At 34.3% G+C, this 14906-nt stretch overlaps 1 protein-coding gene across 8 annotated transcripts in view; it reads left to right on the top strand.

Moving 5' to 3' along the window:
- Positions 1-14906, top strand: part of LOC148232483 (uncharacterized) — a 45666-nt gene that overhangs the window by 27363 nt on the left and 3397 nt on the right. For 4 of the 8 annotated variants that reach the window (XM_088191634.1, XM_088191635.1, XM_088191640.1 and 1 more), the window contains exons 2-5: positions 13273-13383; positions 13826-14092; positions 14163-14461; positions 14534-14873. In XM_088191634.1, coding sequence (XP_088047760.1) covers positions 13273-13383; positions 13826-14092; positions 14163-14461; positions 14534-14873 — 1017 coding nt within the window. Of the gene's footprint in view, positions 1-4163; positions 4292-6364; positions 6457-13272; positions 13384-13825; positions 14093-14162; positions 14462-14533; positions 14874-14906 lie in introns of those variants that run through there. The other 4 variants (XM_088191641.1, XM_088191639.1, XM_088191642.1 and 1 more) reach the window with 4 other exon arrangements.

A 14906-nucleotide genomic window follows, 5' to 3' on the forward strand; every position in this document is an offset into this window, starting at 1 on the left:
CGTTATCGGTGTGGCATTGAGCTTACAGACTGCATTACAACGTGTGCTACATTATATAAGCGAGCCAGTCAATCTATTTAATATACTATGTCTAAAAGGCTAATGTGTGTGCTTTAATTTATTCTGTAAACGCGTCATCGCGAGATTTAAATAACGTTTATTTATTAAAAGTCAAACTGAATGCTTTAACACTAGTTCATGCTGTAATATATTGTTGAATGTTGATACATGCTTGCGAATTTTGCGAAAAAATCCAAGGATTCAAGAGTCGGAACGATATGAATATGTAGTAACTATTGTCGTCTTCGTATTATTTATTTTTGGAAATATAAGTTAAATTTCGACTAAAGATGCCGACATTTATCCGTCTGTCTTGTGTTAATAACAAACAATATTCCTTACATTCAGGTACTTCTAAAAATACTTTATACGCTTAATTTTTCATTGATATCCTACGCCGTTGTACTACTGGTTGCAATGAGCATTATTTTATTCTCTGCTTCTGCTTTCAAACAATATGGGAATCATTGTTTTTGTAGTTCTAAGGCATGGAGATATCATTTTCAGTAAATATAATGTACGGATTTAAAAAAAATATTTTTTTCTATACTACCTGTAATACCGAAGGTCGATTTTTGCCCCAATACCTGTATTACCGGTATCAGTACTTGTGGATAATATTAAGGAGGATTATTTCGATATAATTATATATAACAGTCATGTAGTGGGAGTATGGGAGATCACATTACGTGTTTAATTTGCCTTTTATATCCGTGTGATTTTCAATTTCTAACTATTTTTTTATGTTATAAGTTATCATGAATGTATTTTGAAATCGACTTTTATTTTATTATTCTTCGAAGTTTGGCGGTTTCATGATGTTTTAAATATTTAAAAACCGCGAAAGTGCGAAAATAAAAAAAGTATAAATGATTTTTAAACTGAATTTATTAATTATTTTCTAAATATGTGCAAAAATAACTTGTTTGTATTATATATAAAATGATTTTAGATGCACTAGTATTCTATTCAATATATGTTTTGACAACATATTAATTTTTTTCTTCAAATCTGCAATTTAGCTTTTTAAATTACAATAAATAAATTTATTGTAAATGCAGTCATTGTGGGGCGATATCTAGTGACGCCATATGATAGAGGAGACCAGACTGACCAAGGGCGAAGCCCCGGCGTCGGACCATCTGCGGTGTTTGACTGTTGCTTGAATCACTGAAATCTGTCGAAAAGATATGGTTCCTAGATTTTGACGATTCACCAAAATTTTCATGGATAAGTCACCCTTTTTTAATACATATAAGATATTAGCTTGCAGTAGATTTGAATAACTGCAACGAATACTTTTCCGAAGAAAAAATCCAAAGATTTACTGTACATAAATGCATAAAAAATTCGTTTTATTGAACAAAGTATTTATTTTAATGCACATATCTCAAAATAATTTCCTGTTAAATAGCACCCTTTATAAAGGGTTGTTTCATGGATAAGTTACATTAATAAAATAAAATAAAATGAAGTAGCTCATTAGAGAATTTTAATAAATGATATGTGCGACTTAGCTCCATTTTAATTAATCATCACGATATTCATCCGTGAAATTAGGAAAATCTAGGTAAATATATCTGATGATCGGAATTATAATTATGTAATTATCACTAATTCCGATTTTTTAGACACAAAAAAATACTTAGGACTCGTGTTATTTTTGCTTACATTTTTATGATTTATTATAACTAGTGATTTCTTTTTGTGACAAAGCCTTTGTGTTAGTAGATCTAAGTACATATAATGACATGCCATTTGATTTCACAAATTCATAAAAATATAATTAAGCTTATGTTTTCTTTTAGTAAAAAACACTTACGGTTAATTTTTACCACTTTTATTGTACAGTATTATTTAGTTTTACTTGATACTATGCAATACCTTTAAAGTGCACCCGATTGGAAGTGCAACTGTGGAAACATCGTCGAAGTATCGTAGATAACAATACAGGTACAATATGTATCCACTGTACCATGATGGCATGTTTCGCTTTAACCTTTTGCGTTCTTTATCCCATTTCCTATGGGTATTTTCGTACAAAGAAACTCCTTATATCGCCTTTGATGCAAATACAATCTAGTTCACAAAGTGAATTTTATAGTCTAAAAATAATCTTGCCCATCTCACTGAATTGCTAGTTCATTCACAATCCTTATTTAACACGAAACATGCAGCGAAAGAGATAAGGACGTATATCATAACGGTGTATATTTAGAATGCATGTGGGACGACTGATAAAAACTTCTCTGTCGTAACAATTAGAGAAGGTCGCGAATTAAAGTATTATTAAAAGTGATAATCCAGAGTCAAGATAGTGTCATCTGAACCTGGCGCTGGCAGCGGTGATCAAACTTTTTAAACCACAACCGGTGTTGTGTTGCTAGTCTGCGGCTAGGCCATTGCCGGTACGCTTCTGTGGCGTCTTTGCTATCTCATAAGTTTCAAAAATTCCTCTGAACGAACGAAATGTGTGAGCGTTCTCGCCGCTGCACTTTCGACTGAGTTCGTTGTACTTTTTCACATATCAGTAGTTTCCGAGCGCTATTGCTTGTCCGTTATCGAAAATGGTTCCGTTTAATTTCAGCGATAATTTGTTATGTGTATTTAAAAAAAAACGATTAAATGTAAGTGCCATGATATGTAGTAAGGATTATACAATTAAAAAAAAGCTCACTACGCGGCTCTTATACAATTTAATAAAGAAAGGTTCTTATGTCCGCTACGCAATATCCAATAAATATGTGGTAAATAATATAAGATATTATAAGCGCGCTTATTATGCGGCACGCCTCTGAAATAATAATAAAACGGATACATTACAGTAGATAGTGTATTATATAGTTAATGCGCTTAAAATATATCAACTAACAGTACATTGTTTTTTTAGTTTTATATTATTTTTTTCCCACTGCGATGGCGCCGACACCATTTTATTGCTTTTAACGTGAATTTTTGACTTCTGAGAAGTGATAATTAATTTTGCATTCTCCTATTGATCTAAATTCAGTTTGAATGTACTTTGATTAACACTTATATCAGAAGTTCGTAGCAATATCGGTAAGGATAGCTATAATATTTTTGTAATTTAATAATTCCAGGTAAAATAGTTAGGAATTACTAAATATTATTACCTTAGTATATGTGTCTCTGACTAGCTAATGAAATAAAATACTGGAAATTTTATCATCAATTTTTTTAAAATGGCTTCATAAAATGTTAAATATATTAGGCATGACATAGATGCCTTTAAATTGAGATGGTAAAATCATTTTGGGCATTTTGAGCACTTCTAAGGGTTTATATGTATTCCGTTCCTCTTGTTACCTCGATCAATAAGCAAGATTTTCTTCTCGTATATAGCCGACAACTTTTTTTATTGAAGATAAATAAAAAAGCAACCATCAAAATGTTTCAGAATATTTTTTATTGCTTTTAATATATTATTTTCCGTTATGTATATTATAATTCTAGATGCGATGGTTGCGTTATTATGTTAATGAAAATAAAAAAAAAACACTTGCTCTACACCTTGTTTTATTAACATAGAAAAACATGGTTTGAGTTAGACTTTAAATTCCACATTTTTGTGATTGCATTGAGAATATGGTTCACGTATTTATTACAAACCAGTTGCAGAGGTTTTTTAGAAATTCAAAAAATTATTCTCCTGACATTGTCCATGTTTCTCGTTTCTCTTCTTTTGCTTTATATGATTCTTGTGTAAAACATCATCGATTATACGCTAGAGAATGTGTATATGTATTCTTTAATATGAAACAGGATCATTATTTTCGCTAGAACCACCAGATGTTTTTATGGTGGTTTAATGTTCCTCATATTATATCTTTATCGATCTTGTCTTACTCGATCGTTTTTTTGGCTGTCTATAGAGTTTCGCAACGTCATATTTGTAACGGCTACACAATATGGTCGTCTTCGGCCAGATGTCTGCAGACTGGCCCATATTCGGCGCGCTGTTGGAAAAGTCCTAAACAGAAAGAAGCTTTCCGCGGCTGTGCGAGGTCGCATGAGTTTCCTTTTCGTTCGATGTACTGACGCGATAATTACGTTGCCCTGCCACCGACTGGCGATAAGGCCCCAAGTAGCGAGTGGGGCCTCGGACCTGCACCACGTCGGTGCCGGCGGAGCCGTAGCTTAGCGGGCCCTGTGCAAAGGTTACACGTTGGGGCCCCTATTTTTTTAATAGAAAAAATATGAATATGAAAGTGTAAGTCGTTTATTAATAAATAATATATTAGTGTAGACGTATAAGATACATTCATAAACAAATACCCAAAAGTAAGTGTCGGCGTAGCACTACTTTTACTGATAATGCTTCACTTATTAACGCGGTTTTCGGCGGATTGCATCACTTGACACGATTGAATAACCGTCTGATAATTCATTTCAATGCAGTGAAAGCAAAGTAGTGCATTTCAATTTGTAAAATATGGAATCTTTTATTTCAAGTTGTTCCATATTAATTTTAAATATGCAACAAAACATGTGTTCTCCAAAACTGCTACATAATTTAGACTTGTGTTTGTCTCGTCAGTATTTAAATAAACTTTTGGGCAGTATTTATATTACTTGGTCGTTATAGACAGGTAAATATAAATAATAAATGATCAGTATTTATATTATGTGATATGTATTTTAACCTCAAGCTTTTATTTGACAGTTGCGAAACATCCATTTGCTGTACAAACCCAAACCTAACCTAAACGGATATAATGTTTAATTTGTTTATATTAGGTTTGTACTGAAAAAATCTAAATATACTGACAAATCTATTTAACTGACCTATTCATTATTTATACTGACCACTCGCCATTGAACATGGTCGATTCCGCTTAATCGGGACACATTCAGCTACAAATACTTTGTCCCAAATAAGCGAAATTTAAGGTAAAATTAAAAAATAATATGAATTTTAAAACAGTATTAAATAATTGAATTACAAATAAATAATATGTAAATACTAGGTATACATATTATAATAATACAAAAAAAAAATCTGGGAAAAACAATTATAATAAGTCGTCAAATATTTTTTTTTAAATTTATCAATTGTAGCCTGTCTTGTGTACAGTTGGCCAACATTATTACGGCTTACAATAAGTGAGAATCATATGAAGCACATCTAAACCGAATTTTGACCAACAGGAGAGTGCAAAAAACAATTATCCCTTCTCAGAAGTCAAAAATCCACGTCAAAAGCAATAAAATCTTGTCGGCGCCGTCGCAGTGGGAAAAAAATAATATAAAACTAAAAAAACAATGTACTGTTAGTTGATATATTTTAAGCGCATAAACTATATACTACACTATCTACTGTAATGTAAGGTCCGATAAGGATAGCTATAATATTTTTAAAACATAGTGTAATATCAAATATCACATGAGAGTTGAGTTGGCGTCGATTGTATTTCAGACATAACATAATAAAAGTTTTAAAACTATTATTAGTTTTAGAACCTACATTAGGTTAGGTTTTGGTGTGAACAGCAAATAGACGTTTCGCAATTTTTATTTTTATTTTAAGTTCACTATCTCAATTAAACGAAATGGTGCCTCAGATAACCTAAGTAAATTACTATTATTTATTTTATTTTGTTTCTGTTCCTTGGGATTTGGCTCCAATAAACGTCTGTCCCGATAAACCGGTGGTTCAATTAAGCGGAATCGACTATTTAAATACTGACGAATTAAACGCAAGTATTATTTAAGAACATTTAATGTTTCTACGAAAATATATATTTTATTTATTAAAAATTAAATAATGTATTTAACCACGTAATCTTAGAAGTATTATCTGAAAAAGTAGTATTTTATTCTACGACCCACGTGAAGAAAAAAATAAAGGTTTTCTCTTGAAAATTGTTTTTTTTACTTAAGAAAACAACTTCTATTTGGTCGTATCACAATTTTTGGATTATCAAAAATTATTCTCAATCAAATCGTATTTACTAATGCTTACCCTAGATTATCCTATTCTAAGTTTAAAATGTATGCCTTATCCTCGATGTCGATTCTTTTGGCTTTGCACCTGTTGCACCTCCTTAGATTGACTATGACTTTTTTGTTCACTTCGCTTAGCAACATCTATAAAATCTCCGGTCACGATTTCTGAAATCCAGATTTCACCCTTTATTCAAAAACAGAGTTTTTCAGCGTCTTTTATCTTATGTTGTCGTCGGTCGCGTATCAAAGCGGTTGCGGTTCAAAACATGTTTTGAAAACCGGAAACTTTGGCACAGTCGATCAGTTAGCCGTTACATATAAATTTTGGCGTCAGTCTCGTGCCAGTGTACTTCGATCAGAGCTCAGTGACAAATTGTACTTCGATGGTTGCAAATAGGAATTGCAATTGCGGTATTGGGTCAAAAATAGGTATTCGACACTACCGGTATTATAAAATAAAATACCGGTATAATCGAAAAATTATATTTTATTTTTTTTAAAACAATATCTCCATAGCTTATATTACTTGAAAGCAGAAGCGGGGAATTAAATAATGCTCATTTTATGTGATTAACCTTAGTAGTGTTATCTGTATGTATTTGTATGTATTTTTCATTCTATGATTTGTTTTTCTATTAGTCAGTATTTCTCTATTAATCACAGTGAGCTTCCCTATTTGATGATTGCTCCTTTTTGTTTCGCATCTCTGGTGAGCGATGTTTAGAGATTATCTGATCAATAAGATTTAGTTGAAATCGCAAAAAAACAATTCATAATGAAACAAAATAATCTACAAGTCACAAATTCTTACAAAATCGCCAGTGCTGGATCGTATAAAAATTTTAAGAAATAATAATGTACAGAAGGCCCCCCAATAACACGGTAAAGTTGGGACATGCTATTTGGGTGCCTTCACGCGCCTGATTCGTACGTACGTATTTGTATGAGTATTTTCTAGTCCCACAACTACACACTCAGATATCACGACCCTAATTTGCCGTGTTATTGGGGAGTCTACTGTGATTAGAATATTTTATATATCGAAACAATAATTGCCGGGATATACGAATGTTTTGCTTATCAATAATCTTAGTGAAACATGCGAGTGGTACTTGTCTTTTATTCACTAATTATTCAAAGTAATAATCATGATTTAAATACCGGTAATCACTTTCGATAATACCGGTATTATTGCAAACCCTAGTTGCAGATTATAAAAATTACTGTGAAACGTCGTGCTTACGTTATAAATAGCGATATCGTGCGAGTTTTAAATATTGTCACACATGTTTGTGAATATATGTAGCACTAAAAAAATGTGTAAAATATCTGGTTTAATGGGACTTGCGTGCTTTGCATTGCAGGTATATATTTTATTCAGTCATTCCTAGATCGAGTCAAAGAGCACTACCTGATGCAATTCGTAATCAAAGTTCTGCCGAAATGTTATTTCTGTTTATATTGATTTTATATTATACATTTCCATCTGGAAGAGAAAGTATCCAATGGCGATTTATCATGCATGATCATGATGGATCATTCCTTGTCTTTGTTCGCTTTGGCAATGTTTACGAAAGTTTTCCACGCTTTTCCCAAAAGGACGATTACACGAGCCTATCTATTTGATCGCCACAGATTAGATTTGATAGTCTTCAAGTTATTAAATCGATGTTTTCATTGCCTAATTTGAATAATGAGGGTCTAAAAGTAAAAATGACTAGAATGTCAAATACCTATTGTTTTTTACAACGTGGAGTGTTTGGTAGTACATACAATACGTCATGGTGTTGCATTATATGACATTGTGCTATGGTGTGTTCCAGCAGTTTTTCATACTTAAAAAAAAAATTATAATTCCTTGGTGGGATTTAATACCAAATGTGCCTGACATTTGTGCATAATAAAACTCATTGTAATTGTAATTAATGATTCTTTTTAGATAATGTGTATTAAAACAAAATTTTGATTTTTGTTTGGCGGTTAAATTGCTGATACCACAACGGTTGAGGTTGAAACCACACCATCGCCAAAGTCCTAATATTTCACGATCAGTAAAAACTGCGATAACTCAAAATAATCAATTGTACAGATTTAAATAGTTTTATAAATACACGAAATATGTTATAATTGGGTTATATGTTTTTTTCAGATAGCTTTAAAATACTATGCTATAAGGTGTTGTGCAGATTAATTATTTTTTGAAGATTGTTGTGAATAAGCTTTTTTAATAATTTATTTACGATGTTAATAATTTACTAGAGATTGGGTAAATCTAGGAAAACTTATGTTGTGGTGATTTATCAGAATTATAATTAATTAATTTTATAATCAGTAATCTATAGTCGTTTGATATTTTTTTGAAATGGTCGTACTTGTCAGAAATATTAAATACTTTGATTCATATATATGTTATTCATTTTTTCTAGCATTTCTTGTAGTCGATTGGTGTGTGATACCATTACTAAAAAAACTAATAACAGATTTAAAATCAGCATTATTATGATCCTAGCGAAGTAATGTGTTTACTAGCTACTCTTCACACTTGGCCGTAAAATTATATTAACGGCTATAACATAATAGCTATACATATTATTATGACAGCACTGTAAAACAGGCAGCTGTCAATAATCACGCGTGTTCAAAGTGTCAAATGTTAGTTTGCAACAACACATTTATGAATTCGATACAAAATTCTATACGAATTGTGTATCGAAATTTACGCGAAGATTAGTTGAAGATTTTTCTCTGGACATAACGAGGGCTATTGTGGTGGTACGTTCAATTATACTTTATTTATATTATACTATTTTCACGTTCATTCTTGTAATTGTCGTGGTTATGGTGATTTACAGCACAAGTTTACAGAGAAGAACCCCTACGATATAATTAAATATATCGACTTTTTCAATTGAATAGAGTTGGCAAAATATCTACCGGCAAATCAAAAATTATTTAATATAAAAAAATGTAACGTTTTTAATTTCTAATTCGTAGTTTTCTAAAAAATTTAATCGTTTTAGTATTTTTTTTATTAAATCTTTTGTATTTAATTGTAAAATTATATATTAGTAGATAAGTTTTCGACAAACGTTATAAATGATCCATCCAAGATGTTAACGCTCATCATCGTTGTGATGGAAATAGACAGTTTTCCGCGAATTTGTTTACACCGATAGGAGAACGTTACCAATACTGAATCAGGGCTGTTTTAAGTGTAGGGTGACCATATGTTGTAAATTTAATTAAAAATTATAATATGTTATATTTTTATTATAAAATATTGTCATGTTGTGATATTTTGTAATCAATAAATCAATTCCTGTAATATTCTATTAGTATTTAAAAAAATATTATATTAAACAGATATTCAACCTGGAGAGTGATACCAAAACTGCTCTCATGTTTTTGAGTTAAATATGCATATAAATAAACAAAATAAGTAAGAAAATGATATTTTACACTTTCCTCAACAAATTAAATTAAAAAAGTAAAAAATAATTGCACTTGTAATTTCACATCGTCACCCTATTATATTTTCTCACCAATACTGTGACGATGAGCGTTCATATCTTGGACGGACTGTACGTTATTCCACAATTGAAAATGTTCATTCTTGACAAAATCCAATATCGTGTTATATAGATACTAGGTTAAATATGAAAATACTTTCTGATGAATTAATTGTGAAATATAATTTTATAAAAATCTTAAAATGAATCTGTAAATTAATTTTTCACCTCCTGTGAAGTTGACTTATAACGTTATTCGCGTAACATATACAATTGTCATATGATCAAGTCGATTTCTGTTCTATTTAAAGTTAATATTTTTAAAATCAGAATTAATATTTTCTTGAATAGCCGATATCAAGCTATATTACAAGATCAAGTTTTATCTGATTTAAACTATGGTATTTAAGATAAACATTTTAACCGTGTGGTTTTGAGGTGCTCTTGTGATAATTTTTTTTTTAGAAATTGCGATATGACACTTTTTGCAATCAATTTCTATTGAATTATACCTAAAACGTAAAATTGTTGTTATCTACTGATAACTCCGCTTTCGACATATCTACAACGTTCGGTGTTTCTTTTCATAGATACTAAACCTTTTTTCCGCTGCGCCACCACAAATATCTAAATGGGCTATATCGCTTCTAAAATCGCAATAAACATAATACATCACTAGAGCTCTAGCTCTCGACTCAAACGTTGCTCTAAATATGCTCCAGCGGCAGTAGTGGCAAGTCATTTCTGATCTTCGCCGCGTCATGCCGCTTTTTTGTTCAGTCCTCCTGTCGACACTCGCAAAAATTGCATTTCGTTATCAAATTTGGTAAACTAGTCGAGCGTGTGTATATGTGGAGTTGTATGTATGTGTTGCGAGTATGTGCGTACTTGCTTTCATACTAGCTAGGCGTCGTACAACTCAGCCAATCGTTGGCTCGCGTGATCTTATCGATTCGTTACATCGGTAATGTGCTGTAATAAATGAGTATTACTGTTGTTGTTTTTATAATGCGATCGGTCGAAAAATTACTTCACGGTCGATCGTGTTCGATTAGGAAGAGGTTATCTGATGTCGTTTCTGGATGACGTTTGCAAGCGTCAGTGTATGTGTCGCTGTGTGTCGTTATCTACTATATCGCAAAACCGTACCGACGATTAAAAGAAAATTTGTGTTTGTCTAAAGATTTCGATGCAACTTGTGTTGCCGCTGTCGTCTTACGTATATAATATCTATATATAGCTAGACGGGTATGTATGTGGACGCTGTTCCATCGTATACGCGCTAAGTCACTGCAAGGAAATATTCAAGAAAAGCATTTCAATATTTACATTTCAACCAAGACGTTGGATTGCAAATACAAATTATGTAGCTTGCGGAAATACAAGTTGGAAATAGAGCACACATTTTCATGCTATATTTTTTTTGCCAAAGAACAAACATTACAAAATATTATAAACACAATATCGCTGAACAAAAAGGGTTTCTTCCCCGTCTCCCGCTTTTAATCCGTCGTTGGTCGAACCTGAGCCTTTCGGTTCTTATCGTTTAAAGCTATAATATAGAATGTTGACATATTTTTTTTATTATATTTCGATGTTTTATAAATAAAATAAAATATAAATTAAGATAAAAAAATACTTAAAACACAATTTTGTATCGGTGCGAGTTTATCTTTTTTTCATTTTGAGCAATGGTGTCATTAAATAGCAACGATTTAAGAAACATATACAGGATAATCCAATTCGAGTTTTCTATGTTGTTTTTGTGGCAGCTGTGCTTCAAAAATTGCAGGGCATGTATTTCGGTATAGTGCTCCTATTTATGACATAATTTTTAATGTGCCTGTGCGTTATTTTAATTACATAAAAAATATTTACGTTACCCCAATGCGTCAAGACAACAATATAATTAGTTGGTGTGGCTTATGTAGAATATCACTTGGAACCTTTGTGACGTACTATGTATGCAGTATATTATTTATATTGTATTAAACTTCACTACATGATAATCCGATTCGAGTTTTTTATGTTGGCAGCGTTGTAAATCAGACAGCTGTCAATAATCACGCGTATTCAAAGTGTCGAATGTTAGTTAGCAACAACACATTTACGAAATGGATCGCTTAACCACCGCTCAACACGTTAAAATTGTTCAATTGTTCTACAGAAATAACAATTCTATCAAAATTTACAGGAAGATTATGGTTAATTTCATTGTCCAACTGAGCGAATAATACGCAACGTACTGAAAAAAATTGCTCCCTTTGGCGCATTTCGCATCTGGACTTACACATCTATATCCATATAAAATTCAGATAACACAAGAACTGATGCCCAAATCCTTTTTTTTATTTTTTAACCCTCGAAAACATGGGAATGAATTGACCGCGAAGTTTCGCTATCACGCGAAAACGCGTGGATGGACCGTAATGTATTATATCTTTCATATAAAATAATGCAATCGAAAAATCTTTCTGGGTGAGCGGTGTACCGCCGCGAGACCAAACAAGTCGTGCTTTGCTCTATATTTTAAATCATTTATGGTAAGCTGGTCTATATAGTCGTGACCTACTTCAAGATTTTTTCTCTTTTTTTCAAATGTCGAATTCGTAATATATTTTTTAAAACAGTTGAAAAAGTTTTTTTATATTACGAGCATGTAAATTACTTTAAATAATTAATATTTTAATAAATAAAAAAAAAATATGAACAATATATTAATTATTTAAAGTATTTTTTAAATATAAAGATGGATTGTAAAATACTGGTAGTATCGTATTAGGAAGTAAATACACAACCGTAACGTCATTAACAGTATTTAATAAGGAATTTATTTCCGATTGCAAATGTTTATACTAGATAGTCTTCGAAAATAAATTACGTCATCTTTCTTCCCGCGTGTTGTTTTTAAGCGGGAAAACGTCGCGAGTTTTTCGAAAAGGCTAAGGTCGTGCAGCACATTTTGTGGGCATATTTAATCGAAAGAAAATTCCGTTTTAATGTAATACATCGTCTGGGGAATGCGTGTAAGATGGTTCAAGGCAGCGGCCGGGACCGGCCCGCGTGCCGTAGGTTTGCCCATATGTGGACTACGCTATTCCGTAAGGTGACCAGATTTTTTTTGTAAAAAAGGTCATCACGGAAATTTTGAATTTCATAAAAGGTCATTTCGAAAATTTTTGATTCATCAAAGGAGGACGTCTGGTCACATTCTCATTTATAGGAGACGTTTGCCGATTATTATTAAATTAAGCGGTTACGCGTAAACAATTCCTAATCTTGGATGATATAATTAAGGGATCGATGAAAAATGGAACCATATGTTTCGATTCGTACACACGGTCGTCTCGAATTGAAAACAAACGTCCGGATACGAGGGTTAAGTTAATACGCGACCGGCTGCCACCCTCGCCAGCCGGGGGTGGCGGGTGCGACGATGACGTCAGACCGCGGGTCCCTGACCCGCAGCCTCGCGCAACAGGACCTACTTTTGACGCGTCCCACCTTTCAATGTCACGCGGAGCTCGTTCCGTGTTTATTTTCGCCGCGTCGGGAGGCGAACGTCGTCCGCTCGATATCGCTCCGATATCGCTCCGCCCGCTATCGCCGTGTAATATTATAATGTTTACGCCGGTTAGTATTGTCACAATCGTCGAGCGATTCGCGCTGTGCACTCTCCGGCGCTCGCCCCAGTGTCGTCTCGTCGCTTCAACGGTCTGTGTTTGTTCGCTTGCAGGACAGCGGGCAGCTGGAGGACCTGAACGAGGGTCAGCTCAAAGCTCTGCTGGACGAGGCCGTCAACTACAAGAGGCCCAAAGACCGGGAGGGAAAGAGCAACTTGTTCAAGGTGGGTTTCGTCGGGTTAACAGTATCATATTGTTGTATTAAATATTTTTATGAAATATTTGTTATTAAATGCTATAACACAAATATTTGCCTGACCTCTGCTCTGAACCTCTTTAATCGTTCGATAATCTTTTCAATTTCCTAAGAGATAAGGTGCGATAATGATAAGTAGCTCTACCTAATTTTCGATAATGCGAAAGAGAAAGTTTTAGGTATAGAAGAATTGCTTATCTTTTCTCTGGAATTCGATATCTAGCTTTCGAAATAACTCAAGTTCGAAATTAATTTCGCTCAGTATTTCCGTCATAGCCGTACTGATAGGACTTCTTCCAAAATCAGTGCGGTAAGTGTCTTTCGTAAAGTATTGAAGCAGTCACTGATACCTTCGATCGATATTCTTTGCTTATTTGTTATACAAGTTTCTTAAATTTTTTCGTTTACAGAATCTTTTGCATGAGGCTGAACAAGATGAGTATCTTCACGGACGCACCAGTATTTGCGGCACTTCCAGTGGCGGCGCCAGCGGCAAAAGGGGACGCGTCAAACGTAGCTTAGCGACGTTTCCTCACAGCGGATCCTTGCAAGACTTGGCCGGTGCGGGCACTGGTCCGGACACGCGCGTTCCCAGACCTCAAACTCGCCACCGTCGAACAGTGCCGGTTTCGCAGCGGTCGTATCATGGCGGAAGCCTTCCCGCTAACGTAGATCAGGTGAATATTTCGTCCTCGATCGCGTTTCTTTTCTATTGCGTCTATCGTGCATAATCGACGTCCGTTTCAGCAAAACTTCGGGGTGACCGAAAACCGCCATAGCTTTTTGGAGGATGTGAGATACGGATCGGGAGTGAGCAGTCAAATCGGCGGCGGCGGCGATTATATAGCGACCGTCAGGTGCGTAAATCCACCGCCTCTCGGGAGCTCGGACTCTTCATCGGATCACATGGTTCTTCGCGTTGCCGCTAACGAGAACGAACGCGTTCCTTCGCCGCCTGCTCGTTCCATCGTCAGCAGCCCGCAATCGACGTATTCGACTACGGCGGCGTATTATGACGACGACGGAACAGAGATGGAACTCATAAGGTAAATTTATTTTTACGCACGCGCTTGTAACGCGATCGAACAGTGTCTTATATTGTTTTGCGTCTGTTTCAGTTCTCATAAAATACCGCACATACCGTGTTACACGACGCGTAAGACATTGGAAATCGCTTCGTCTAGTATGACCGGAGACTCGGCTGCCGATAGAGGCATAGCGTTCAGTCTGATAGACACGAACCACGGATGCATATCGTCTCCCGTCGTCTGTCAGTCGCAAGCTGTGTCCGCGTTAGAGACTAAGCCGTTACAATTAGGTTCGACTTACAGCGCCGTGAGGAGCGTAACCGACGGCGGTCCCGGTAGCAACGTCACTGCCGCTTTCCCCGTCACGTCTCAGCTGAACGTCATTAACTTTCTTCAACCTCAACCGCATCATTTCATCGACTCCGATAAGGTACAGTATTTTCATCGCATTTTTAATTGAAAC

This window comes from Plectrocnemia conspersa, unplaced genomic scaffold (genome assembly GCF_051122295.1).
Source record: "Plectrocnemia conspersa isolate PC_06_02 unplaced genomic scaffold, ASM5112229v1 ptg000009l, whole genome shotgun sequence".
Lineage (NCBI taxonomy): Eukaryota > Metazoa > Arthropoda > Insecta > Trichoptera > Polycentropodidae > Plectrocnemia > Plectrocnemia conspersa.